Source organism: Panthera uncia, chromosome B1, assembly GCF_023721935.1.
Source record: "Panthera uncia isolate 11264 chromosome B1, Puncia_PCG_1.0, whole genome shotgun sequence".
Lineage (NCBI taxonomy): Eukaryota > Metazoa > Chordata > Mammalia > Carnivora > Felidae > Panthera > Panthera uncia.
In genome coordinates, this window is record NC_064811.1 from 131160264 (window position 1) to 131179583 (window position 19320).

Below are 19320 nucleotides of genomic sequence, written 5' to 3' on the forward strand. Positions count from 1 at the left end.
TGGGGGAGGGCCAGAGAGAGAAGAGATACAGAATCTGAAGCAGGGTCCAGGCTCTGAGCTGTGAGCACAGAGCTCAACAGGGGCCTCGAACCCACAAACCATGAGATCGTGACCGGAGCCAGAGTCCGATGCTTAACCGACTGAGCCACCCAGGCGCCCCCCCCGCCCCCCTCCCCGGCCACAAGAATTTATAAAGGTGTCCATTTCTGCACATCCTCATCAACACTAATTATTGTCCATCTTTTTGATTCTAAGCCATCCTGGTAGCTGTAAAGTGGTTTCTCGTTGTGGTTTTGATTTGCATTTCTCTAATGACTAATGATGTTGGTCATGTTTTTGTGTCCTTATTGGCCGTTTGTATGGTGTTTTTTTTTTTTTTGTTGTTGTTGTTTTTTTTTTTAGAAATGTGTATTCAAGTCCTTTGGTCATTTTTCTTTTTTTTTTTTTAATTTTTTTTAATGTTTATTTATTGTTGAGAGAGAGAGAGAGAGAGAGCAGGGGAGGGGCAGAGGGAGACAGAATCTGAAGCAGACTCCAGGCTCAGAGCTGTCAGCCCAGAGCCTGACACAGGACTCGAACTCACAAACCATGAGATCATGACCTCAGCCAAAGTCAGATGCTTAACTGACTGAGTCACCCAGGCGCCCCTATCCTTTGCTCATTTTTCAATAGAGTTAGGTATCTTTTTATTGTTGAGCTTTAAGATTTCTTTACACATTCTAGATATAAGACCCTAATCAGGCAGATATATGAATTGCAAATATTCTTTCATTATGTAAGTTATCTTTTATTTTTATTGTGTCTTTTGAGGTGCAAAAGTTTTAATTTTGATGATGCTCACTTTTTCTTTTGTTGCTTGTGCTTTTGGTGTCATCTCTGAGAAACGACTGCTTAATCGAAGGTCCTCAAAGTTTTTTCCTGCAGAATCTAAGTTCCATAGTTATGTCTCTTACATTTAGACCTTTGATTCAGTTTGAGTTAACTTTTTGTATACGGTGTGAGGTAAAGGTCCAAATTCATTATTTTGCATGTGGATATCCAGTTGTCCTAGCACATATGTTGAAAAGGATACTCACTCACCATCGAATTATCTTGACATCCTTGTCAAAATCAATTGGCCATAAATGTGAAGGTCTATTTCTGGACTCTCAATTCCATTCCATTGTTCTGTAGGTCTAAACTTATTAAATTTACCACAGTATTGTGATAGCTTTGCAGTAAATTTTGAAATCAGGAAGTATGGGTCCTCCAACTATGTGGCTATTTTTCAAGATTTTTTCACTATTTTGGGTGCCTTGCATTTCTAAGTGCATTTTAGGATCAGATTTCCAATTTCTGTAAAAAAAAAACAAAACCTGGTTGGGATCCCATATGTAATTAAAAAGCAATAGTTATTAATCTTAAAATAAACTTCCACCAGAATACTAAATCTCTTCCTTAAACTTTACATAGATTTATACTGAATAAGAATGGCTTGGCAGTTATGAAATTGGATTTGGTGTAGGTGGCTGGGCAAATGCTTTCTGAGGTAGAGTACTAAAGTATGTAATTAACATTTTGACAGACAAAAGAGGAAGTTATTAAAATAGGTTAGTGTAGGAACAGTGCTTTAAGAAGAGAACCCAGCATGTGCGAGCATATGTAGGAATATTGGTGCTTACGAGAACTGAGTATTCACTACAATTGTACATTGGGATTGACGATGCAAAATGAGTCAAAAGAGGTAAATGATGTAGAGATTATGAATCAATTGCTCATGTCCATGTTTCACATCTAAAGACTTTTAAACTCTGACTCACAAAAGTTAATCATACTATAGAATGTCTCCAAAACATGAATACATAAATGAATTATTAAATGCCCCTAAGTTGAATAGAAGTGATATCTGAAATACGGTTAGTAGAAAAACCATTAACTGGAAAACCAAACATGTAGTTTCAAAGCACTGCTAAAGAAGAAAATCATTATATCACTTAAACTAACAAGGAACATTTTCATCTGCAAGCTGTAATCGTGGTGGCAGGTGCCCCAATATAACCAGTAGACTGGATTGCTTACAAATAAAAAATACCCAGCACCCATCTATTAACTCTTTCACTTTACACATTAAGGTGCTGATGTTCAGAGATATTTAGGGTCTCCAGGGGGCCTGATGTCAGTCATTGCTACGTTAAAAAAAATCACTTATTCATTTGTTTGTTAGACTAGGAGTCTGAGACATCAAAACGAGGGCGAGTAATTATAAATTGACAATATCTGTAATTGCAATATTCCTGGGAGCATGGGAGAAATGGCTTAATTCAAGTGGGAGTTAAGGAAGAAGAGTTTTGCTGAAGAGTGGCATTTGAGCTGAGACTTGAGAGGAAGCCACTGAGGTAAGTAAGCAAAGGAACAATGCTTCCGAGAACAGCGTGTGCCAGCACAGGGATGTGCACAAGTATCGCTATTCTCATGAAACTGTTAGGTATCCGTTGACGAGAGCTGTACGTTAGGCTTGATGGTGAAAAATGAACAATGAGACAATAATAAATTCTGAGTGTCATGCAAAGAATTAAAATTTAATCCTTCAGAGTTCAATTGTAAATTTTCCACCCCAGGGACATAATCAGATTTGTTGGAAGGACTCCCCCTGTTAGTTGTGCGAAGGGTGGATCAGAGGGGAGTGAGACCAGGGACCAGAAAAGTGGGGAAAGGAGAGTGGGCAGCATAATGAGGGCGAGCCATGTGGCTCTAAGTCAAAGCTGCAGCTGCAGACATGGAGAGGTAGACACCGACACAAGAGAGACTTTTGAAAAGGTAAAAAGCCAACGGGACTTGTTGACTGACTACATATGAAGCATGAAGGAAAAACAGGATGCCAGGCAAGTGGTCGATTATATTTTCAACTTTCTACTCCTTCTTATGCATGTAAAGGATTGTGATTATTTATAACTTTTAAATGTATTTATAATATATAGTTAAAATACATTAAAAACTCAGCATCTTTTTTTGGAGGTAAGCGCTTTGCATTATATTAAATATATGATGTTGAGGGAGACTTGTATCTTCTGCCTTTCCTTGAGTCCAGTCACAAGCTTAAGTAAATGCACCTTGAGAGAGGGATGCGCTGAGAATAGCGAAATGAAGCCAGGGTGTTTTCACAGTGTAAATTCTCATTACTCTCTCATTTGTTCCTCGTACACTTATTGCTAGATAAGAAAGGGAATGAAATACAGAAATGAAAAATATAGACATGAAAGCCCGCCTTGTGCCAGTTAGGGATTGCTCTTTTATTTTAATAAAATCACAAGGTAGCAAAACAGTTCCTCTCAAGGGGCAAAGCACTAATCCAATATATCACATGTAAAACACTTGTGGTCAATACAGACAAGATTTTTCTGGAAATCCGAAAAATTATGGTCACAGGTGCCATGGGTGGGTTATTTTTTGTTTGTTTGTTTGTTTTTGGTCCAATGCACAAAAAGGTCTATGAGTGAGTAAGCATAAAGCAGTTGGCTTTTCCCACTCACTGGCGACAGCATGTGGGACTACCTTCATAGAGTCATTTCTTCTGGCTTTCACCATTTTGTAAGTAAACAAAAAAGAAACATTCAAAAATAAGAGGGAAAGAAGGCGTTCCATTCAACGGTGGGAAGCGCTGGATCACACACAGTTACACAGGTCATTTACTGTCAGATTTAGTTGAGTCTCTGCTATGCTAATGCCGGTTTGCAAATTGCCAAGAGGGAGACACGGGGCACTGCATTTTCCGTGAAGCACAGTGAACTACGTCTAGCAGGCCTCCGCAGGGCTGGGACCAAACCACGAGGAGGTAAGTCAATAAGGCAGCATTTGTATGGTCCTGTATTTGTTCTCCAAGTGGTCGGGCGCAGGGTAGGACCGCTGGATGGAAAAGTACCAAGAAAGGGTACTGCCCAGGCCTACAGGAGCAGTCTGAAGACAGCATGGCCCTGGGCCCTACCTGGCCTTCTGGGGCGGGTGGAAAAAGGCAAAGACACAAGCCCTGAATAGAAATCTGCACCTGAAGGTGAGGACCCACACCTGGAAGTGTGCTATACAAGGTATGTTTAGTCTGTATGCCAAATCAATTTATGCTCCTCCCCCCCACCCCCCCCCACCCTGCCGGCCAACTTAATAGCTGCCATTGAAAATGAAGACAGTGGAAAGTTACAAGATTTTTTTCTTTTTCAGTTTTACACTGCCATATGATCGATCACTAACCATTTCACAAATCACATACAACTTTCAAGTCAGGTGCAATTTAATATACCAGAAATCAGTATCAAGACCAGGGAGAAAAAGAAATGAGCTCCAAAATATTGGCGACAAGAGACAGGGAATCCTTAATACTTTTCTACCTGTCTTTTTTGAATTGACACAGGCTTTTGCATAACGGAAACCACGGTAACACAAAACTTGATCTTCACTGTCCTGGCGCCAAGACAAATCTTGCGTGCGCACACACACACACACACACACACACACACACATACACCGTTTATCGCCAAAATAGCCACATTTTTTTTTTATTTGGTGATCCAATACGTTTTTAATTCAAATAGTCACCACATAACCTAGGCACAATATTAAGCATTGTACAAGCAAAGTAATTTACTGATTTTCATTTCAATTGCCAAAGAGTACAATAAGTGAATTGGTTACGGGATATACTTCTGTACATAAAAATATCCATGTATTTATACAAGGGTATGGAACAGAGTTTAAAGATAATAAAACCAGAACATCACAATAAATAGGATGTGTTCCTATAGGACAGCAGAGTGCGCTTTGTCAGTAAGCTGTCCAGTCTTTCTTCAAGGTGCTTTATATTCTTCTGAGCTAGGCTCACATTAACCAAAAGAAGGGTTAGGGGTTAGTAGTTGATTCTGAATCTGAATGCCTAACTTTCATAGGTTGCTTTTTATTTGCATTTCCAATAATAGGGGTAGAAGATATGATAATTTATTTTCCAAAAGTCTTTGCAACTTATCAAATTCTATTGATTTCCCACTTCAATATTTTAAAACGCAGATCAATCTAAGCTCTAGCACCGTATGACCATGAGATACATGTATTTCTGTCAGAGCAACAATATTTTATATCATCTTTGTTCCTCTGGCTATAACAATTCTGTTTAGAAAAATTTTACCAAGCTAAAAAATAGTTGATCTAGGTTGTCATAAAAAAGAATATTAAATACCTTTGGTAAAAATAGATATATTTAACAAGATTAGAAAAGCAAACAGTTATAGTGTCAAAAGGAGAATATAAAAATGTACACGATAAAACAAATAAACCAACTTGTAGATAAAGTGAAGATAAGGCCACTCTTCAGGTTTGTCTCTTCCAGAGTTCTCTTCTTCTAAATGGTGGAAATTTTAGTAAGAAATATGGAAAATCCAGTCTTTCCTGTCAGCATGACACAAGTTTGATTTATCGTAACACCCTTCCTTTTTAAAAACCAAGGTTGTAGGACATAGAACACTCTGGTTTATATATGTGAATGTTAAGGAAACAATTCCAGATTTCTGTGATTTTAGGCCCAGAACATGGAGCTTTAGAGTTAAGCAAGGCAACAGAATCAGGTGCTCATCGCACAGTTTTTTCCCCGTACTGACATTAGCCTAAGCCACATGGAGACAGCTGAAATACGGAACACAGCTAGCTGAGTAAGCACAAGGCAACTCTGTCACTAGCTAGTGATGCACAACATTCATTTTTTTTCCAGGACCAAAGACCTTTTCTCCTGTTATTCGGGCCTCTCCTCTCAAAAGAGCCGTTGCACAACTTCTAATTCCGTGTGGTGTCTCCTCTTTTAGAATACACTGTAAATCCTGAAGATGAAAGGTCCCTGAAGCAAACAACTGAGATTACGGATGGAGATAATGCGCAAGTTGTCTAACAGATCAGCCACTGAGCTGTACTGCTCTGGGAGAGGCTGTGCGTGCTGATGCGGTTATCCTCCTGTGTGCCCTCTGCACACACAGTCACACTCCTCGTGGTGCTCCAGGGCCACGTCCGTGAGAGATTTATGCAATCCCCTGACACCACTCTTTGGTCTCAACTGAAGGACCTGAAAGGGAACAATGTAAGCCATCTTTAAAATCAACCAATGTCTGTAACGTTTGATTTCATGGACAAGTAAAATTTCAGAAAAGAATCTCGGGGCCCAACAAAGACTTACAAATTTTTATTTTTTTTTCTGATGAAGGCATCGTGAACACCTACCCCCACCCTTCAAAGAAATCACAAACGATCATCATCTTTTCGTGAAAGAAAGGAGGTTTTAATAGCAGCCACTTGGAAGGATGCCGCCTCCGAATACGGAACGGTCCTGACATTGAAAGACCTACTGTGCACTCCGTTTCACTCCTCGGACAATATTACAGAGAATTTCACCTTGATTAAGTAGTTTGAAACCACTACTGCCCAGCCGTCTTTCTGTTTGTCGGTTTCTTTCACTCATTCATTTTTTTCACACATTTAACAAAAATTTATACTTGAAGCAATACAAGTACTGCGATCCTGTGAAAGGAAACACGATCACTCTACAGCTGAGTCTGCTCAATTATGCCACTCATTAATTTTCTTGGCTACGCTTCAAGTCCTCTATAAACTTGATGAGATGGATTAGATGTACTTCATAGACATCAGCCTCCGTCACAGCTAACTTTCCGCAGCTGGACCCACTGTGCAGTAAACGGAGGCTTGGCGATAATAACAATGATGCCTCTATTAAATGAACTTAATGCGCAGTTTGGCCTTTTAATAAAAATATGGCAAAACAGACACTGATACTCAAGATATTTCCTTTTAACACTGTGACAGGAAGGCACAGCTATGTGTTCTGTAAAAGATTATCTGAAGTATTTGATAAGAACTACCTACTCGGTGTGTATTTTCATTTCTTATAATAGAAACAATAAAGTTTCAAGGAATTGTGTTTGTTTGGATTATGAACAAAGACCAGAGGACATAATAATACGAAGTTGTCTAGTTTCTCTGTTCTCTGGGTAGGACAGTGATAACTTCATAGAGCAACTTCTAAAAGATACTCTTCCGGGAAATGTACGTTAATCCAAAGAGGCACAAGTCGAGTCTTATGACCGTTTTATTTGAAGATTTAAAAGAGAAAAGTAGAGAATGTATACCTCATTTGGAGTATGTGGTCATATCAAAGGTTAATCAGCTAACATTTTTTGAATGCTTACTGGGTGCCAGGCACTGTAATAATGTTTTTACATACTTTAACTCACAAGAATTCTATGAAGTAATTTACAATTGCTACCCTTATTTTACACATGAGTGACCAGAAGCGTTAGAGAGAACAGGGACATAACCAGTATTTGTACTTTGGCCAAAGATGAATTATTAAAGTCAGACTGATAGATAATAATTTTATAAAGACTTAGAATATATTGTTAGTCATACATTCTGCTGATTTAATAACGTTCTTCCTAGAGAGCTAAACAGCAAAGTCTTGTAATAACTATGAGAAATAGGGAACTTTTAAAGCAGATTTTTCTATTAAATTCACAATTCCAAGATAAAAATTACTAAGGATATATGATTTTAACATGAAGCTTAACCCAATGACTGTCAAATATTATATGTGTCAATACTGAGTTACTGTTTTTGTACTTAAAGTGGCATCAAAACTGTTAAGATACTGGTGCTGTAACTTACCCAACTTTTGTTAAAAATTCCTTCTGGAATGAGGTTGAGTGGGTAGATAAACTGCAATATTGGCATAGCCAATGTCTTTAATTCCTAACTCCACTTGTATACATTTTCCCAGTTAGCAGGGGGAAAAAATTACTATAAAAGGTAAGAGTTAGAGAAGCTACCATATACAGCCGTAACAGGCAGCCATGCCAGGCTACAATCTTACAATCGTTCTTTCCTCCAGGAGTGCTTATGTCGAGGTGCAGTAACCGAATAATAGCACCTCCCCACCCCCATCTTCATCTACTGATATTTGTGGAGATTTACAAATAGCAGAAGAATCTTATAATGTTGTAGTGATGCAAAGTCTTAGATAAGAAATTAAAAATACATGGGAGGGGACTTAATTAGTGCTCTCCTTCATTTCTTTATGAAGTTTTGACTTTGGAGGAGAACGATAGGTTGGAAAATGACCAACAGGTCCCAGATAATATTAAAGAAGACAGCAAGACAGAGGCATGTCTCAAACAATTTTGAGAGAGAGGTTCAAACTAAAATTACAAACCAACGGAAAAAAAAAAATCCAGGGAAAAACTAAAATCCGAGAATATGGAAGAGATTAGATCAGGTACAAAAAGAACCATCAGGAAATAGATGATCATGTACCACTGCCCACACTGTGCAAACAAAGTGCCGTTAAATTTTGGGTGCCATGGAACAATGGGGGGTGGTATTCACTACAAAAAAAAAAAAAAAGGCAGTTGAATTATATGCTTTTTATCCAGAACAGATCTATGCAAGAAAAGCAAGACCATACCAAATAAATAAATAAATAAATAAATAAATAAATAAATAAAATATCCCAAAGATCTTTTTGCCTGGAAAAGAATACTCTACCCATCTTGGGGCAAAATTCATTAAATTTTTATTGATCGTTTGCCATAAGCAAAGAATAAGGTGAAGCAGAGAGGGTGGGGAATAAAGATGAGTGGGAGAATAGCTAATATATATTCAGGGCTTGAAATATGCCAGACCCGGTTCTAAGTGTTGTGTCAGCTCCTTTAATCCTCACAGTAAGGTATGAGCGTTAGATATTCACTTCACACATGAGGAACCTGAGGTGCAAGAGAGTAGAAGCAATTTGCGCCAAGTCACACAGCTAACAAATGTCAGCTTCAAGCTTTGGCTTCACAGATGGTTTTCTTCAGTACTGCAATGTAATGTTATCTTTGTTCTTTTTGGTTCTCAATTCGGTAAAAACAAATAAAAATAAACAATAATTCTGAATGACATAGCAAAAAAATAATCTCTAATAAACATGTCTTTAAAGTTCTACACATGCACAGAAGATGGGCTAGTTACGCTAGGACCGGCAGGAAACTCGGATGTATTTTGAGGAGGACGTAACATCTGAGCTCATATATATGTAAAGTTCCTGTCTTGTTTTCTGAAAAATCCTTTTGTGAGATAGAAAAATCTTTAAGGGAATTTTGAGGGGGGCAAAACTGGCTTCCGATAAATAGTATCTGGTACTTGATGTAAAAAGTAGTAAGAATCTTTTTAATAAGAGGATTATGCTGTAATATTGGGGCGCCTGGGTGGCTCAGTCCATCGGGTGTCAGACTTTGGCTCAGGTCACCATCTCATGGTTCACGAGTTCGAGCCCCGCATTGGGCTCTGTGCTGACAGCTCGGAGCCTGGAGCCTGCTTCAGATTCTGTGTATCCCTCTCTCTGCCTCTCCCCTGCTTGCACTCTGCCTCTCTCTCTCTCTCTCAAAAATAAATAAACATTAAAACAATTAAAAATTACGCTATGTAACAATACTATCATCTTATGTATTACACGCCTTTTAATTTTCTAAACTTATTTTTGAAACAATGGTTGAAAAAAAAAAACACCAAAAGTGGTAAAGGAACCCAAATGGGGAATAATTGTTATATTTGTAGTAACACAAGGAACATAATTCAGCTTATTAGTTAAGGAAACTAGTATAACAGAGGTGGAAGAGAGAAGAATTAGGGTATCTAAGCTCTGTCTTTGCTTCTGTCTTCTCCATGAGGTGGAATAGTCTTCAAACTGAAAACTGGAACAATAGGAATAAGAAAGGAATCATCAAAAGGAATTAAGGCCCAAGATGGGCTTCACTGCAAATGAATTAAGTCTTTGGATCCAGATTAATGGTATTCAATGATTTAATGATTTTTAGCACTATTTGAAATTCTGTTTAAAAATAATTTCACTTCTCTAGGAGTAGTACTAAGCTCAGAACTTACTTCCAGAATATATGACTGAGAAAAATTTAGGTCTCAGAAATGATCAATTACACCAAACAAATAACCCCCCCTTTTTTTTTAATAAGGTGTTTTGTTAACAAAAACACTATCACAGAAAAAAATCAACGATTCCCACAAAGCAATATAAAAAATTAAGACATGATGGTTACTGAAGATACTTGTGAGACATGTGAAGTAGGCAACCATACAGTTATATATGTCCACACGTGCATTAGAGATGCTTTGTGGGAAGCTTGTAAGAGGTGGTCATGGAATTAGATAAACATCCATAGCTGTATATGTGTACACACAGATAATGCACATATAACCACCCCACCCAAAGACTAAAGAATAATGGAGTGATGTCATTCTGGAAGGCCAGTAAGTTTACAAGTATTTCCCATAGTCCCCTCTCACACAAGAGTTTGATCTGAGATTATAAAATAGATACCTCATACTCTGTGGCAAAAATTTTTTTTTAATGTTTATTTATTTTTGAGAGAAAGAGAGAGAGCGCGGGTGGGGGAGGGGCAAAGAGAGAGGTGGGCAGGGGATCTGAAGCGAGCTCTGCACTGTAAGCGGAGAGCCCAGTGTGGGGACTGAACTCACAAACTCGAGATCAAGACCTGAGCTGAAGTCAGAAGCTTAACCAACTGAGCCACCCAGGTGACGCCTGGGGCAACTTATCTTAATAACCCTAAAACCGATGTGATTTGAAAAGAAATTATATAAGTATAGGATGGAGGAGGATATGCCTGACCCAAGGACTGATTTAACGAAAGAAAGCATGATGTGGACCCAGCATCCGATAAACTTGTTTAAAAAAGGCTAATACGACTGGTCAGGGTTGTATAGCTCTTAGAATGGTGGCTATAAACCCAAAAGTTGTTGGCTAAATCAGGTCTGCAAATATACCGTATTTAATAAGGACTGGCTTTAGAAAGCCCCAAACTGAATGATTTTAGGTGAGAAAAGATCACTCTGGCTTAATTCCTATTCTCATCACATCCTTTCATGGTCACCGATCAATTCTGATGCCTGCCTTGCTTGTAAGGCGGTTTATTTAATCTGTTTAGAACGACTGTATTTAGTGTTTTTTCCTGGACTCCCAGATTCCCAGTTCACAGAGGAGCAATAAGGCCGACCTCTGGGCACAGCCTGGCTGGAGCTCTCTGCGCCACCAAGCTCATGATCAGCTCCTTCTGAAACTAGAGTGGAGACGATTCCCAGCCCAAGAATCTTGAGAAGCATGGGATGTAGAAACGAAAGTAGCACTTGACTAATGGTGGTAAAGAGTCCATTTTTATCACAGACTGCCAGTTTGGGACATTACTTTCCACAGACTGCAATCCAGTAATTGTCATGGAATAACACAGCTGGGAAAAACCCGACAGGTTATTCTATTTTACATTTATTTTACAGGGCTAAGCGCCCTGCTGATGGTCACAAGTTAACGGTAGGTCTAGGATGAAAACAGTGTTCCTTGTCTATTGGAATCCAATGCTTTTGTCCCCCTTTATCAGCTGCCGACACAATACTGGTGAAGGGTAGGACAGCCATGTCATATAAAGTGCAGTTTATGATGCTGGGTATATTTAGATGACTAACAGATAAAGAATTTTATTAATGTCCTTATGCACATGAAAAATTATTTCATTTAGTTAGTAGGTATTTATTTTGTGTTGTTCTTTTATTTAGTGTAAAAAATGAAAAGTAATGAGATGCAATGATACAGAAATGAAGTCAGAGGGCAGATCTTGACTTGATATAATTTAAATGTTTTAAAAGATTAAAGCTGACTCATCAAGAGTGTTTTGCTTCCTGATATAGGAATGCTACACAACGCTCCTGGAGAAAGGCTGGGTATAACTGGGGATATTCTAGCAATAACAACAATTTGGAGTGTGTAAGTTCTAAGGTTCCCAAAGGTCTGAAAAACAATCATTACTAACATTTAATATTTATATTTTCCTTAATTCCACAGAATAAAAAGATGAAAGGAATCCATAAAGGGTTTAACATGCTTTTCGGGGCAACATGAATAATAGGAAGATTGGTAAAATTACGAATATATCTACTTGGGATTTATGTGCCCACGTTGCCTCAAATGGAAAAAGAAATATCAAAGATCTCCTTTCTCCAACATAGACAATAATTTATTTAAGTCTGTCTTTAAAATATTTTCCCTTAGGGGCGTCTGGGGGCTCAGTCAGTTAAGGGTCCGACTTCGGCTCAGGTCATGATCTCGCGGTTCGTGAGTTCCAGCCCCGCGTCAGGCTCTGTGCTGACAGCTCAGAGCCTGGAGCCTGTTTCAGATTCTATGTCTCCCTCTCTCTGCCACTCCCTGGCTCCCACTGTCTCTCAAAAACAAATGAACATTAAAAAACAACAACAACAAAAAAATTAAAATATTTTCCCTTTGTATTTGGAAAAGTTTAAAGTTGAAAAGTTTCACCCATTTTCTCCGCTGCAGAACATATTTTCGTTTTTGTAGGACAGATGAAACCCTCACTGACCGCCCATGTTGTATTACCAGAGGACAAGCTTTCTACAGCTTTAACACCTGGACGTTTGAGTTAAAGGTCCTAATTTTAAAAAATGAAACATGAACTAGTTTGTAAGCCTTATTTCTTTTCCCCCCCTCACGGATGCTGTGTCTCCTTTCCGAATAACAGTCCATTGCAGATACACAGTTTTGTTATCTTCTGAGATGTGGAGGAACCCGAAAAGAAAATGACACACCTACCTCATGGTATTTTTTAGTGACTTTACTCGGGACGCACTGACACTCATTGCAGTTGTGGAGACAGCAGGCACAGTTTCCACCACAGCGTTTAACCAGGAGACAACCTGGCCAGAAAATGGTATCGGTTCTCTTTAGTTCTTCCCTTATGGACACCGAGAAGTTACGAGGTGTGCAGCTGTATAGTCTTACCTCCTCTTTTAGAAGGTTCAGATCCACCACTACATGGCATAAAAGGAAGCAAAGAAAAATACATGTTCATGCCTTGAGCCTGAATTCATCTCATCAGACTCTTTTCACAGAGAAACCGATCTTGTTTCACAAACAATACGGCCAACAATATCCCTTCTTACTTTAACTAGGTTTTAGGGCTATTGCAGCTCGCCAGTGGGACTTTCATTTTATAGTAAACAAAGCTTCATTATGACTGACTGACCAATAAAGAGATACCATTGTGCAATATTAAGACCGGAGCCAACAAAACAGTGGAGAGCTATAAATAGGAAACTTTATAGAGAAAAAGAGGGCTACACCTTTTAACCCTCGTAAAACAGTAAACAAGGAGAGCACTGGAGGAAATAATAGAATGTAAAATGATGAATGCTTTGATTAAAAAACAAATGGAATTTTTAAAAGGATTAGAAGCTCATGCAATTAATGAAGAACAACTTACAGAAACTTGCAGACAGAACTTTACATAACTTTTTTTGGCAATAAGACCCAGAAAATGTAAAAAAGGCATGAAGAGAATGAAGTTTTGAGGACAACGGAGTAGGCCATGAGTGAAAAAAAAAATGATACATTTTAAAAGGGCCGAGGTTGCTGAAAACCTCTGCTTCCGATGCATGGAGTAATTCATAAAGTCTGAAATTCAGCTTAAGAAGACTCCTTCAGAATTCTATTCTTCTCCTTCTAAAGGAGGGAAGAAGTGTCTAATTTGTAACAATTGTCTCTATTCTTTTGGTAAGTTGGTTAACTATACAGTGTTTTATCCTTCAAAAGAATACCTACTTGTGAAGACCAAACAAAATATTCTTTCATCAGATTGTTGGAGTAAATTCTGAAAGCATCATTGTTTTTAACTAGAAAATGATACTTGCCTCAGTTAAATGATATCAAAATAGCATGTCATACTTAATATGAATTTATATATAACATGAATAGTACTTAACTGTTAGCATAAGCAACTTTATAATTTTAATGTCTGCCTTATGACTTTGCCTTTTTCCCTCCCTAGAAACAGTCAAATAATAGCAGTTCCAGTAAAATTGAAGAGTTTTGGATAACACACAATTCATCAGAAATTTTTCTTCAAAAATAAAGATTTTATTAAAATTTGGAATATTACCTAAATACAATAAATCTAGTTAAATACCTTTTACTAATAAGGGAAACATTATAAAGAAGAATTGAAAAAAAAAGAAATACATTTTCTGGTTAAAGATGACTTGAAGTAATAATAATCACTATGTACTCCAGTTTTAAAGAATTAAATGCCAAAAAAAGTTGAAAAAAAATATTGGGGGTGCCTGGGTGGCTCAGTTGGTTAAGTGTCCGACTTCAGCTCAGGCCATGATCTCATGGTTCATGGGTTCAAGCCCTGCATCAGGCTCTGTGCTAAACGCTTGCTCAGAGCCAAGAGTCTGCTTCAGATTCTGTCTCCTTTGCTCTCTGCCCCTCCCCTGCTTGCAGTCTGTCTCACTCTGTCTTTCAAAAACGAATAAATGTAAAAAAAAAAAAAAAAAAAAAAAAAAATTAAGTGCCAGTATTTTAAAATAATTTTCAAATGACAAGGTGATTAAGAATCAAGTGCTTGTTTTCTTCTTGCCCGCTTTACAATTCTATATTGACTTGTACACATGATAAAATTTTCCTAAAATGTCAAAGGAAGCCAATGGAAGTATTTTCAATAAACATGTTGTAAATCATGCATATGCAATTGTAAATTATAAGCACATGTAAACTATACGGTTGATTAAAACCTTGGTCAAGTATAAGGAAACGTCAAGGAAATACCAATTCAAAAGGTTCATTTCAACATCCTATTTAGCTAAACAATTATTTTTTCCAACTCAATAGAAAACCGTTGTTTTGAGTATTTAAAGATTTCCCTTTCAACTGAAAATTGATCATGTGAAGGAAAGCTTTTAAATATTTAAGAGGAAATGAGTTCATTCTTTTGAGTATCATAAAAGACCAACTTATCTCTAATAAAAGTAATGAGATAATTGAGTTAAATCATGTCACACATTTCACCCGATTTCATTTCACTGAACTAACAGTATTTGTACATACTGCTCTTTCATTGTGAAAGCTGTATATGAGTTTATCTGAATCTTTTCTCTAGAAGTTAGTATCTGGGCAAGAAGGGTTTAGAAAGTCTAAAACATGCACAAACATACAAAAGCCGGTTGCCAACACTTTGAACGCTGATTTAAGATTTATACCTCTTTAGGATGTGAATGAAGCTCTTAGCCTTCAAAGGCTATTCATCTACCTCAGTGTTAAACACACTATTTCATGCAACTAGAAAATGAGACTGTATATGTTCACTTTAAAATGTTTACTTAACCACAATAAAAGGTTAGATAGATTTCCCAAGTGAACTGAGTTATGATACCTGCTGCAATGTGAAAATTTAAACACCCTTGCAACTTGGCTTCCACTCATTTATCATGTTTGACACAAAAGTCAAAGCCCTTTTTAAGTAAGCCTGACTTAGAAAATAAGGTATTTTCTTTTTCCGCAGTAGCAATGTATGAATGAAAACCTTAAGCCAGAGGAAGAAAAGGGGAAAAAAATGAAAAACATTAACGCAGTCCACACTGGGCTAAAAAATACAATTAAGGATTTTCAATGTGGCATATCTTATTTGAAATTTAAGCTTCCCACTTGTAAGGCTTCAAGCTCATCTAAGCTTCATTAAAATAAGTCATGTGACTATAATTTAATGTCATGAATTCTCCATAAATTCTCCAAACATTGTGAAGAAGTTCTATGCCAAAAAAAAAAAAAAAAAAAAGAACAAAAAAGAGAAAGATCATGTCCAACACATACCTTTTTTTTTTTTTTTTTTTTTTAATAACTTAGCTATAATATTATGGAAGTTTCCCTCTGCAAAATATTTGAAAAATCAAAATCGGTGTTCGGGTTCTTTATATCCTTCTCATAACTACTCCCTAAGACAATACATGCATTAGTTTGTCTTTCTAAAGAATGAAGATTTTGAGCATAGCGCCAATTAAAGTTGTTTTTCCTAGTGCAAATTTTCTTGTTCAGATTCACCCATATTGCAAGTTTTACTAAAAAGGTAATACCCACTGAAAACAAATCATGGTTACACTTCACTTTGTTCCTTGTTCATTCTTTTAAGATATTCAGCCCAAGGATATTCTATTACTGTAATGCAATCTGAGGGTGGTCTTTCTAAGATGAATGTGGTAATACTGTGATATGTTTATTCTGTGGAAAATCAATTTTGATGTCTAATTAGAAGCTTTTAAACATTTTACTCCTTGTTCCTTTGTAGAAAGACCCTTGGGAGGGGAGTTGGTTTTGTCTATATAGATGTTATCCCACACCTGCATTTTAGTTTACGTAGAGTTCCAAAAATATACACTGCTTTTCTCACACTTACTGTATGCTTAAAAAGTTAATAGTTTTGGCAAACTGCAAAGGACATCAATTTGGAAAGTGCTAAATGAATATTTGAAAGAGCTGGTTCAGTGCTGGATGCTTTTAAATACATGCTAGCCTCTGGCCAAATCTTCACTGAAGCACCAGGTGGAGAGGTGCAGGCTTAAAGGCATGGCTTGAGGGGAGATTTTTAGGCTGGAATCCTGAGATCAGCTGTCAAAAACAAGATCTGAGCTTAGAACCTGGTTTACTCCCTTTGCCTTCTTCCAGATCAACATGATAATCTACTTCAAATTTAACAAAGGCTCTATTCACAAGTGTTTCAGCCAGCCTTGCAGATCTTCATTTTCCTGTTCCTAAGTGGGAGGGAAGGGAAGTGTTCGTAAGTTATTCATCAAGTTATTCATCAAGATCCAATCTTATAAATATGTAACAGCTTTCAGCATCTGGACAGGATTCCGCTGCCCATGTACTTTAACACCAATTTCAAATATTGCTGAAAGGAAACCACGTCTGTTGGCATAGCAAAATATCATGGTTGGGCAAGTCTGAACATGACCTGCTGAGATTAAAGCTCTTGATCCAGAAGGGCTGCAACTCTTAGCAGGAAAGGGCAGGAATCGGGTTTCTTTCTGACAAGATTTAGAAGAACAAGTCTGGTGCAATCTGCCCTTGTGAATTGCTCAAACCAACTAAACCTTGTTCCTTCTATATAAATTCTCCAAACTGTCATTCCATTCTCTAGAGTGATCCTGGATAGATTTCAATGTTTCTTTCTGAGAACCTGAAAGAGATTTTTTTTTTTTTTGAGTGCATTATAATTCGCCAGTTATTTCTGTTGTGTGTTCATTTGTGTCTGATATGGATACTTTCCAATCCCGACGTCACTAGGAAAATGAACTAACCTTAGAGAAGACTCAATTAACATTATTCCCAATTTCTTGACCATGTGGAATTAAGTTTAATCATCAACACTTTCACTCTTGAAGGGAGATAGGCTCATACGGTCAAGTGATCATTTCAGAGGCAGACTTTCAGAGAGAAAAATTACCATGGTGGGAATTTCTTTAGGTCATTCTTTTCTTGCTCTGAATTCTATCTTGGAAACTACTAGTCCCATTTTACGCTGAGCCACTGTTATTTTCGGTATTATTTATAGAAGTTTGCAGGCTTAGGAGATGGAAATTAATATAATCCTGACCCATGAGGAGAAGGTAGATAACGATTTTGGTTTTTCTCCCTTTTCTAGGCCCAAACCTGGTTTAGCAGCTAAAGCAGTCTTTCTTGAGTCTCTAAATCAATATACCCTCCAAATTAGATTTGAATAAGCAAAAATTCTCATGAGATATAAAAGAGGACTTCATCAAAATGATATTTTTGAATTAAAGAAATGACACAATTATTCAGCAAAACGGTCCTTTTTAATTTTCCAAACCCACTGAATTACAATGACTTCTCTTTGTATGCACTCTCATTTACTATGCAAATATGCTCAAATGTTACAAAAATGGGTTAAATATTATCACTGAAAAATTTTAAACTCTACTCATTAGAAGCTATGGTAGAAGAATCTGAAACATTAGCTGTTGAGAAAATCAAATGAGGTTCGAATCTGAAGACAGAACTTACCTCTGGATTTTCTTCCAAAAACAAAAGCTTTGCCAAGAAGTTGCCAAGTTGGCCTGTATAGATCTTCCAAGTCCAATTGCCATCTATCTGGTTCAAGATACCGAATAAGATCTTCCAAGGTACTAAAGGCGGTGACTGCGTTATTAAGCAGATCCAGAGGCAAAGCTGAAGGGGGTAACACTGAAGGGCTCACGGCCTCTGTGAATTGCTGAAAGCAAAATGAATCTTACGTTAACTGTTTTAAAAATGACAATGTATTTCTTCTGGACTCATGCACGAGGTTAGGCAAACTAAGGCTGAAAACGCAAGGGAGAGGAAACTATATTCAACATAGACGAGAACTGCTTTGCAAAGACTTCATGTAGATGAATTCCAATAAATTTTCTGTGCAGTCAATGAGAAGGACATTAACTTTCATCATCACAAACCATGGCGGATGTGGATATCTGTTGCTTAAATATGAAGAAAATGTCTTTATGGCTCAATTAGGGGCTTAAAATGGAAACTATAATACAGTTTACCGGATTTGTCTTTTGCTTTTCACTTTTCATTTTCCTCAAACTGGAAAAATCACCAGGGAGTTATGCAAATGAGTGTCAGATCAATTACAAACATAATATAAAATAATTAAGCCATGAAGAATTAAGAATTAGAACAAACACAGGCGAAAAGCCTTTCACACTGGAGAAGGACTTGTTAGCCAAAGTAGCCCACAAACAAGCCATAAAAAAAAAAAAAAAAAAAAAAAAAAAAAAAAAAAATTTTTAAAAATTTCCCCCAATTTTTTTTTTTTTTTTTTTTTTTTTTTTAAATAAACAGGATTAAAAGACAGACACTGGGAGAACACCCTGATAAATGACATAACTGTCACAGGATTAGTGTCCAGAATATATAAAAAAACTCCAACAACTTGATAGAGAATGGGTAAATTCCAGACAAGAAGTCTGAATGGCCAATAGACATATAAAAACATGCTAAAATTCATTAGTTATCAGAGAAGTGCAAAACAACACGAGGTATTATTTCACATACAAAAAAAAGGAGATACTGCAGGCATTGAAAGGAAAGGATGGCCAAGGATGTGGGTAAATTGGAATTTCTCTGTTCCGCTTGCAGAAGTGAATGCAAATTAGGACATCCACTTCTGCTGATTTAATGGATGTACACAGGATATTAAAGATTTATATGATGTATGTCCCTGTAATTCACTTTTGTATAAAAAAAAAAGGGTTTGTGCACATGGAAATATATGCAAAAAAATCCATCACAGTGCTGTTTGAAATAGAGAAAACTTCAAAGTAATCTGAATGGCCATGGATGGAGCAATGGATTAAAATACATCATTTTTAACGGTAAACAAAAATGAGGCCACG

At 37.2% G+C, this 19320-nt stretch overlaps 1 protein-coding gene across 5 annotated transcripts in view; it reads right to left on the bottom strand.

The window, feature by feature from the left end:
- Positions 1-5143: 5143 nt before the first annotated feature.
- PDGFC (platelet derived growth factor C) overlaps positions 5144-19320 on the bottom strand; it is a 203451-nt gene continuing 189274 nt past the window's right edge. For 2 of the 5 annotated variants that reach the window (XM_049632343.1, XM_049632348.1), the window contains 4 exons: positions 17948-18155; positions 12875-12903; positions 12686-12789; positions 6111-9749 (listed from right to left, as the gene is read on the bottom strand). In XM_049632343.1, the coding sequence (XP_049488300.1) occupies positions 9530-9749; positions 12686-12789; positions 12875-12903; positions 17948-18155 (561 nt within the window). In that variant the 3' untranslated portion in view covers positions 6111-9529. Of the gene's footprint in view, positions 6074-6110; positions 9750-12685; positions 12904-17947; positions 18156-19320 lie in introns of those variants that run through there. The other 3 variants (XM_049632347.1, XM_049632345.1, XM_049632346.1) reach the window with 3 other exon arrangements.